Raw genomic sequence first — 10,585 nt, 5'->3', positions numbered from 1 at the left:
GTGTGTGTGTGTGTGTGTGCATGCGCACTTCCAATTAGAGGCAGCCAAATAAAATTTTTTAATGTGAGAAAATAATTGCAATGCTAGTATAACCCTTTATTTTCCTAGAGCTAAAGTTAGAAAACAGGAACAAATATAAAATTATCACATTAATATCAATGGCTTAGTGGAGACAGGACATTATCCCTTAAATACTGCTTAAAATGCTCCCAGACTCTGCCCATTTATCTGCACCTCTTCCAGCATAGTGTCTGGCACAAAATGAGTGTTCCTTTAACCTCTGCCAATCCCCATCCACATCTTCCAACTGGCAGGGAATTCTCCTAATTAAATGCTACCTGCAGTATTTTTACCATACTCTCAATCATTACAGTACTTAAAAGCTTAGCTCATAACTGTCTTTTTATACTTTAAAAAATATGGCTTATGTAAATTTTATAAAAATCATTTAACTGTACATTTAAAATGATATTTTATGGCATATAAATTATGCTAATATATGGTTAGGTTCTTGTTCTCAAGTTATTTCTCTTTGCTTCTTTTTCTTTAAAAACGTATTCAACACAATAGTTCAAGGAATGAAAAAGATTCCCTTTTTCTTTAGTATCTTTTCACTTTTCTTGGTAGACAAGCATATGATAAACATTAACCAGTGACACATAAATTGCCTTATTCTGTCTTCTAAGCTCAATGCACTGAAAGCAACCCATCTACCTTTTATGTTTGTTGGTAAATTTTAACTGAGGAATTAAACAGGATGCGGTTGTTTGAAATTCTCTTTGTTCAGCCTCTGTAAATACCTCCATTATCCATTTTAACAATCTATTCCTAAATGTTGATGATTCCAAAATTTCTATCCGGCTTTAATTTCTCCACAGACCTTTGTTTATGACTACATAACTGCCTGCCAAAGCTCTCCAGGAACCCATATGGTTTTCAGAGCTGAAGGCATCATCCTTCTTCCCAACACCCACAGACTCTTAGCAATGCTTCCACTATTGAAGTAGCTCAGGCTTGAACCTGTGTCACCTCGAACCACTTGCCTCTCTCCTACTTTGTGCATTGAATCCATCTTGATGCCCTACCAATTTTACCTTCTATTATTAACTCTGTAGTCTATCCCCACTATTTCTGCTCTAGCTGATTCCAATTATTTCTCGCCTGAACCACTGCACTGTCTCACAGGTGGTGTCCCTTATCCTCTATGTCTCAGATCCCATTCTCCACAATGGCCAGCACAATCCCACTGAACCTCCATTTTGTTCGGTTCACTCCACCGCTTAAACCCTTCAATGGCTCTTCCACTCTTTCTCACTCAACCACAAATTCTCACATGAAATATGGTACCCAGCTCTGAGAATCTGGCCCAGCCATCTCTTCCCCTAAACTCTACAATCCCTTCTTGGAAAGTCTCTCTTCTTTTCACCAACTAGCACATTCTCATCTCTTAACATTATTCTAGGCAGGGCATGGTGACTCATGCCTGTAACCCAGTGCTTTGGGAGGCTGAGGAAGGAGGATTGCTTGAGGCCATAAGTGGGAGACTGGCCTGGGCAACAAAGTGAGACCTCATCTCTACAATAAAAGAAAAATAAAAAAAACTAATCCTACCTACTCCAGAGGCTGAGGCGGTAGGATCATTTAAACCCAAGTTTTTAAAGCTGCAGTGAGCTATATCACACAAGTGCACTCCGGCCTGGGTAACAGAAGGGGACCCTGTCTCTGTCAAAACAAAAACCAAAAATCGACAACTATTCTCCTCCAGTGACTTTCACAGCCCCATACTCTTAGCAAGATTTGCTAATTTTGCTACAGCTTCTGTGAGTCTAACCACATTGCTATATTTAAGTGCCCGGCCTCCACTTTAGGAAGCGAGCTACCTGAGGGCAGGATTTATGTCTTATATTTCTATCCCTGGCTTATAACACAGTGATCCTTACAAGCTAATCTGTCAACAAATATTGAAGAATGAACAAACAAATATATGGAATTCAAACATGAGAACTAAAGGTGTATATCAGAAAACTATATCTCAAAGATTCTAGCTGTTATAATATAGAAGGCCCCATCATATTCCCTAATGCAAATTTATATTTTTTCACTGTCCTTAATTTTAATTCTTACACTATAATGTTGATTATGTTGAGAATATTACAGCCATCGAGAGTGATACTTCTCTCTCTTCTTGAATGCAAAAATCACCAGTATCTTCATCCACAGGAAAACATGTCCCTCCCTGTGATTCAGTTTGTCCATGTAAAAGAAAAAGCTCCTGCTCCTCACCTGGCCCCTCTCTCTTCCCAAACCCACTCATTCACTTTCACCTCTGAGACAGTCCTCAGATTTCTTCCCTCCTCTAAATTCCCAGAGCCACTGCTATTGTTCAGGTCATTATCACCTCTCACTTAGACTATTTTGACAACCTCTTAACCAATCTCTCCTCCTCTAGTCTCTCCTTTTAGTAATCCACTCTTTATATTGCCTGGACTCTAACCAAAACTGATCATGCCTTAAAATTTTTTCAGGTGAGTAAGAAAAAGCTCAAAATCATTAGTGTGAAAATCAAAGCCTTATGCTGTCTTGCTCCATTCTGCCTTTCTAACCTTACTTCCCTGGGTGAATTCTAGAACCCAACCATCTGCTGATCACTCTTCATCAAGCTGTGGCGTGCCATCTCTCTTCACTTTGGCTCATGCTTTTTTCCTTTGATTTTATCCCTCTGTCAACCGGAAAAATCTCTACTCATCCTTCAAGAAAATCTAGTTCAGATGAGCCACTTTCAACCTGCCCAATTACAATCATGACTATTTTCAGGGTTCCTGTAGTATTTATCTTACAAGCCTGGTATGGAACACAAACTATTAGTTCTAGCCCGACTCTAAAATGAAAACTCCTTTGAAAGAAAAGTCTATGAATTACACATCTTTGAGTATTTACTGGCTAAGATAAAGCCAGAGGCAAAACAAGTGCTAAAAAGAAAAAATGCTTGTGAATTAAATATCTTCATTACATAACAAACCCTCAAAGGCAAGAACAGTCTTACTGATTTTCAGGAACACCTAACAAAGTTCCAGGATGAAGACAAATTTGTGGCCTCAAAGAATTACCCACTTGTAAGAGCGAATATGCAGAATTAGGTAAATGATTTAACATAAAATACTGTGAAAACATAAATATGTCCAAAATGATTTAAACATTTAATATGAAACATTCATGGCATACAAAGACTAGATCACTGTTACTCAGAGTATGTTATTCACTGGAGACAGCTATGGGTCCACTGTGAGATCAGAACCAAAATAAAGAATAAGTATTTAGAAACTTTTATAGCAATGTGACACAGCTGATACATGCAAATGCACGATCAGTGGGCTTGTCTCACTGAAGAAGGTATAGGCTGATTAGGGTCTCATGGAACTTGTGTATAAGTGACACACAGGGCAAGAGCTGCAGGTGGGTCATTTTGCAATAGGACAATATTTGTCTGTGATAGACTGGAAACAGGAAGAAAAAAAAACACAAGGCTTTCGCAAGATAGTTTAAAAAGCAAAGGGAGTAAAATAAGAAATTCCATTGTACCAGAACCATTTTCTTCATATTTACCTTCTATATTCGCTTGAGACCTTTCCTCCCCATGATAAACAATTACAGATACAGCTGAAACCAACTCTATGTCCTTCCCCAACCCTTGTGTTCCCCTTCCTGCACCTATGTCATTTTTTAAATAGGCTACTGTCAAAGGAAAAGCAGAGCTAGATAGTAGAGATAAAAATATTTTTAAATCAAGACTACAGCAATGGGGAGAAAGAGATCTCAGTCAGGACCCCAGCCTCAATTCCAGACATAGCATGGGCAAGTGGGAATTTATAGCAAAAGAGCAGGATGGGAGTCAGTGAATGAAAATTATTAAGAGGAAAAACCACAGGCATGGGGAGATTCTGACTACACCATCCTAACAGAATTCTTGCTGAAGATAGGCCAAGATGATCAGACATCATCCCAGGGAGGATAAGGAACCCCATCAGATATTGAGGATGATCAGATATGAAGGATTGGGGTTCTGGCTAAATTGACTTAGCAGTGTTCTTGCTAAAATGAGATTCTATAAGGAAGTACACAGATGGGCCCTGCTGGGGACAGAGTTCGGGAGCCTGAATAAAGTTTAGTCAAGCAAAGAATCTCTGTGAGCACTACACCCTGTTTAGTAGAATGAAACTTTCCTGTTGAGGAGTAGGGTAATGTTTCCTTTCACCAAAAAAACACTAAAAATCAACAATGATAAATGCTAGTGTGAAGACTCTAGTAGATTAAATATTATGTGAAAACGTGCTGTGCCCCCTTATCTGTGACCCTTCAGCCATAACTGATACAACTAAACTCCTGAACTCCACATGAAAGGATCTCTGCTGCCTCAACCTTTACAGGGAGAAACACCTTACTGCAATGTCTGATATCTGGAAGAAAGGTTAAACAGTATGTTGTATGGCTGTAGAAAGAATAACTCAGACAACTGATTTATTACTAATAAAACAGACTAAGAGCAATGGGCTGATAAGACTTAACTACAAAGGATGCTTATTCCAATGCTAGAGGTTACCTTGGAGAAGACACACAGAGGGAAGAAATGCTTGCAGCAACAGGTGGAAAGCAATGGGCTTTCCATGGCTAATCAAATGGGCACATGCAATGCCAACATGCCTCCTGAAATTCAAACCTTCTATTTTTGCATTGCTGCCAACTCATTTCCAAAACATCCACTGCTAATCAAACTTGTGTGGCTGCAGCCTTATCGAAACTTCACAAAACTTTAATTTCAGCCTCATGAGCCCTGCAGCTGTAAATTAATTAAATGAAATTTACAAACATTATGCATTGAGATAAAGCACTTTCAAAGTCCTTTCCCTATTCAGTTGTCTTAGCTGCCTAGCATACCAGTCTTGCTTGACATGAGTTCAGAGCCCCTGGAAACCTTCCTAATCCTACTCTCTAGGCCTTGTGCCTATTCATGGAACCATGTTAACCCATATCCGGAAAATTAACAAACCTTAGATGGGTTTAAGCACTCAAAAGCCTCCTGATACTTCTTGCCATTCATTATATTGTAGACATCCTTTGCAATAGGAGAATCCTCCTCAAAAGACCACAACAGCAGCAGATAAAATCCCTGAGGTTATAAGCATACAACAAAAAGTCTAATTTAAGATTACTGCACACTAAAGCTGAAGCCGGGAATTAAATTTGCTGAAGGTGCAATTGCTTATGCCTTGCTTTAATACAGATAGTACCAAAACTGATTTCTGAACTTACCCATTTCACAAAGAGAGTGCAAAATTGTCATGGTTTTTAAAAAGCAAGGTGAGTGAAACTAATTGCTCCCATATCTGCCAACTGTACAAATGAGTCCACTATCAGTGGTTATATACATCACACTGACAGTGAGAGGACAGAAGACCATTAACTTTCTGAAATAAGAAGTCCTGATATACTCAGGTGCCATAAGTCACTGAGGATTTCCATCCTAAGTGAAAGAAGAATTGAAACATCTTCCCTTTGGTGGGTTTTCACAGCACAACTGCCACACCTTCCAGCTGACATCTAGTCTTTTACCTTCCCTTTTCATCAATTTTATCAGCATCTGGAAGCCCTCTGTTCTATGTGGAGCCATGGGGGCAATGGAGACAGTTTCAAAGCTTCTGTCTCATGTCAGAAAACCTGAGTCTAAAACAACCTCTAATATTAACTACTATGGGACTTGTATAGATTCCTTAAACTCTCTGAAACACTGTTTTCAACAGCAAAGTGAGGGGAAAAACAACTCTCAAGTAGGGTTGGTATGAATGTGAAATAAAAGAAAGTCATGCAAGAGTTGGGCACACAACAGGCCCTCAAAAAGAATTCTGCAATGTAAATGTATCTGTTTTTTCTTTCTTTAGAAAATAAACAGAAAATGGAGCCAACATATCTCACTGCAGATTGCTCTTTAAATATGTGACCTCATGCCAAAAGCAGACAAGTTCGCAAAGAGAGTATTTTTCTAATTTAATCACAGAAAAGACTAGAATATCAGGTAGTTGGTGGCTACAGAAGTGGCTGCTTCCCACTCAAGTAAGGAATGGATAGAATAAGTCCTTGAAGTAAACGCTCATGTTTTCCCTTAGTAATTCCAGACAGTGAGGAAATTAGCTCATTCAAACAAAGTTTATTAAATAAATAAAATCCCAGCACTTGTCTCTTTAGACAAAAAGCAGATGGAAACAATACAAAAGACTGCTAATGCTTTGGCCGAATCCCTCTTCCAAATGCCATTTACAAAAGCCCACCAGACCTCCAGCTGCGATGATGCCACGGGAACCCCGATGGCAATTATAAGTGTATTTAACTCAGGACCAGAAACGCCAGAGTAATTTTTTTTTCAGAGTAATTTTTATAGACCAAAAAACTTCCAAATAAATAAATCTAGAAAGGAATTAGTGTTTATACCACAGAGACAGGTTCAAACAGCCAAATTTGAAGAAAAAACATATATGTATATGTCTACTTAATCACGTAATCTCTGAACAATAATAACTTTATTGAGTTGTCACTAAGGAAAGAGCAAAATCTTTAAAAGAGCATTAAGAGATTATACCCTCCCATAATTAACATTCCCAAAATCCATCCAGTCTCTCAAGCTCATCCTCTTCAACAATCTTTGCTTGACTGAGTTCCAGATCTACCTCTTAAACACCATTCAAATTGATTCTGACATCACAATCACTGCCTGCTTCCCAATACTTACTTGCCCTATACCCTTCTATTATAAATGCTTCCCAATCAGCCTCCCCACTTTTCATTCTATTCACCACTTAGTTACTAGAATATTTTTCTCAACCACGAATCTGACTTCATTCCTTTTCTTTAAAACCTTCTGTAGCTCCTGTTGGGTATAGGGTAAAGGTCAGACAACTTAGTATAGCCCAGCTTAGTCCAGCTAGCAAAGCAAATACTAGCTTTATTTCCCACAAGCAACCTACGACAAAGACAACACACTGAACTCAGTATTTGCAGACCACCATCCTCCCTCAGGCCTCCACTGCTTTGCACAAGCTGTTCTCTTTCTCAGAAGGTCCTTTCCCCTTCTCCAGTTGGTGCAGCCAATTCTTCCTCTTCCTTCTAATGCACCATCTTCTGTGCAGTCTTCTTTGCCTCTAGGTAGGGTTACATCTTTGCTCTGTGTCTCTATAACACTATTCATACACCATGAAACTGAACTCATTATATATTGGTATGATTTTATTTGTCTTTTTTCTTCCTAGACTGTAAGCTCCTGGAGTTCAGGTACCATTTCTTAATCACCTTTCAGAACCTACCATAATGAATGACACAAAGACTGCATTTCATAAAAATTCGATGAACGAAACACTCTAAATGCAACTCTAATAAAATTACTGCCTATTTGACTGGAGCTGTACCATGTTACAAAGGTAAAAATATATTTAGTCTTAATAAAGAAATACTGTCATAGTCCTGGAAACAGCCCACATACAATATTTTTTATAAATGGATCCCTTACCATTCAACTATACAAATTTACTTAAGAGTAGCCCTACAGCAGTCACTTTGCAGTTTGCAATTCATTTCAGGTTTGAAGCTAGCTCAAGGGAAAACAACATTAGTATTAACAAACTTATTTTTAAGTTTAAGATCAGATTTTAAGGAAAAACAAATAAATAAAGTATGTTCCAAGAGTCTAAAGGAATAAAAAAAAAAAAAAAAACTGCCCCCTGTAGCTATAATTTCTTTACGGACGAGAAACCCTTAATTGCTTGCTGGCTTCCAAGAAACCCATTAACCTACATTTAAAACCTCAGCTTTCATCAAGAACAGCCTCACACATCCTGCTCTCATGGGACAAGAAATAGAACCCTCTGACCTAGTTCTCAATTATTACCAAACTACAGATGACCAATCTCCTGGTCTCCAGGTCTCTCTATTTTACTGAAATAAATTCCTTCCGGAGCTACAGGTACCTACCATGGGGCTGTGCAGGTGGAAAGCAGCCCAGTCTTACTGTGAGGATGTCAGTCTGCCATCTGAGAACAAGGAGGAAGAAGCAGAGAACTGGCCAAGACGTCAGAGTAAGTGAGTCCTTTTTGCAGGCTCCCAGGAGCCCCCATCATGTTACAGGAAGACAGAATTATTTGAGATAAGGATAGGAGATGAAATAAGCAGTAGTAATATTGGTTAAAAGTTGGTGCTTCAGTCGCAGCCACAATAGATAATGTCTCTTCAGTTATAAATCCAAGCTATTTCTCATTTGGCAACGTACACTTATACCAAAACTGGCAAACTCTTGGAAGTGGCAGACCTCGGCAACAAGTGAACAGAATCTGTGAACTACAGCACATGCCACTGAGTAAGGGCTGTACATCTAGAAATAAGAATTAGGTTCTTTCTTGGCTCAGCATCTAACTAGATGTGTGGTCTTAGACAAGTCATTTAGCCATTGGGGATTCAGTCTCCTCATCTGCAATGACTTCAATTAGATGATCTCTTAGGTCCCTAAGGTCCCTACAGTTAGGTCCAGGATCAGATTCCAGCCTAGGCAGACATCCATTGGGAGTGGGTGGATGAATGCAGATAGCTGAAAGAACACTCAGGGAGCCATAGGTAGGTGAAACACAGTTTTATTCAGCAGCTCTCTAGCACAGTTTGTCTCTGTCTCAACTGTCTGCTCCAGCCACTCCATGCACAGCTGCTCTGCTGGCTCTCCCTTTGGGATCAGCAGCTTAACTCTTTCCCTCTGGGCACAAGCAAGCTGAGCTGTGTCCTGGCTCCCCGCTGCAAGATGAACAGATCTGGCTCTCTCTTTCTTTGGGTGCAAGTGTGCCTGTACAGTGCCACCAGGGCAATTACACCTTTTACAGACAATAGTGGCGTAGAGCCAAGTTACGGCCTTCCCATGTTATGGCTACATAGCTGTGTTTATATTATATTTGGAGTTGTGCGCCTATGCTACAAACTCTCTGAGTCACCCAGGATGTTTACCTCAGCCTATCCTGCCTGGCTGCAGTGCAGCCATGTTCCTTATACCTATTAATTCAAAAGTACTATAATTCCATGTTAAGGTTTCTAAACCATGAATATTAATATAATTTAGGATTTTATATATTTCTCATTTAAATTTAGGAGAAAACTCTTCATTAGGACATCTCTGCTTTCATTGCCCATAAGATAAATCACCAAATCCTTGTGCAAAGAGAAACAAATATAAACTACGTTGGAAATGACAAGTGAGCCTTACCAAGGACCCTGACCCATGCATAACATCTTAGTATAGCATATGTATATAGTATATAACAGAAACATGCCGTGGGCTTTCAAATCCTCTGCAAGAGCTCATTATAAGTTGCATGCCCCAAAGAAGGCAACTCACATACTTATGTTTTTCCAAATAGAATCCACGTGCTTTCAAACCAGTGATGCTCTCCAAGGGATCCCATATGGCACTTGGTCTTGCCAGTGCCAACTTCAGTTCTACTAAACTTAATGCCCTCTTATTTTGACTCAAGAATAAATTATCTCACTGGCTACTCACGTGGTCCAGTATGGCAAAATAAAAAGCCACACTGAGCAAGCAGTGGTTCTTTCCACGTTATACAAGCAAGAAATGCCTATGAAGACAGACTTGAGCACAGTCTGAAGAGTCTTTTGCTTTGCCTTAACACTCTTCTTCCGGATATCTTTGCTGAAAAAGAAGTCTACTCAAGGTATGTGTCTTTCCTCTGTATGAGCTCTTTGGCCTCAGGAGGCCTGGTTTCATTCATGTGGTAATGTTTTTACACAGCTTAATACTAAACTATAAGATCCTGCCTTCTGGACTCCTACAAGGGCATGCCAAAGTCCCCCCAAATCACCAAAGCACTGTACGTCCCCTTTGCATCCCACAGCATTCTGCTAGTTTATGTAATACCACAATGACAGTTATCTGGAGTGGACCAACGACAGTGCTTTCTCCCAGACTACTTCACCATGTGAAGTAAACGGTACAGTCAGCAGTAAGTCTGCTCGGTCTATGGCTAATACAAGACCTTGCTTATGACACACTTCCAGAGCTGCTTATTGTTCAACTGTTAATTCATACAGACTGCACAGAAATTCATTTTGAAGCAACATTACTTGTTTTACATTATGCTTAACCTTGAAAAGGATTCTAGTTTTTCAGTGAGGGATGCTTATCCTGGATAGATGCATACTCCCTACAAACATGAAACTGGTAAGTTCACTAAAGATTTCTCAAGAGCCACCAAGCTAGCAAAAGTAGCAACCAAATTATATTCTATACTCTGCCCTTCACAGCAACCTTCTTAATGCTGAAGTGTTTAATTCATAGAATGACTGACTTATTTTCAATAGATTAAGGCTGTACTGCATATTGTAACTCTCTCCAAATCTATACTTTGAGATAATTTCTTCAAAAGTTAAGAGCAATCACCACTCAGAAGAGGAAGCCATCCATTTTCCTGAGGCTGTCAAAATTTGAGCTGTTTCCCATTGGATTTCCACTGACAGTTATGAAAAAATTCAGAATCTGTCAATTTTGGAA

General features: G+C 39.3%; 1 protein-coding gene across 3 annotated transcripts in view; it reads right to left on the bottom strand.

Moving 5' to 3' along the window:
* SMYD3 (SET and MYND domain containing 3) overlaps nt 1-10,585 on the bottom strand; it is a 713,156-nt gene that overhangs the window by 318,064 nt on the left and 384,507 nt on the right. Inside the window, exon 1 of one of the 3 annotated variants that reach the window (XM_037739817.1) lies at nt 8,014-10,576. The exons of the other annotated variants lie outside the window; for them this stretch is intronic. Coding sequence (XP_037595745.1) covers nt 8,014-8,016 — 3 coding nt within the window. The 5' untranslated portion in view covers nt 8,017-10,576. Of the gene's footprint in view, nt 1-8,013; nt 10,577-10,585 lie in introns of those variants that run through there. 3 annotated transcript variants of the gene reach the window in all.

Source organism: Cebus imitator, unplaced genomic scaffold (assembly GCF_001604975.1).
Source record: "Cebus imitator isolate Cc_AM_T3 unplaced genomic scaffold, Cebus_imitator-1.0 Scaffold75, whole genome shotgun sequence".
NCBI lineage: Eukaryota > Metazoa > Chordata > Mammalia > Primates > Cebidae > Cebus > Cebus imitator.
Note: the sequence above shows the minus strand (reverse complement) of the source record. Positions and strands in the feature narration are given on the sequence as shown.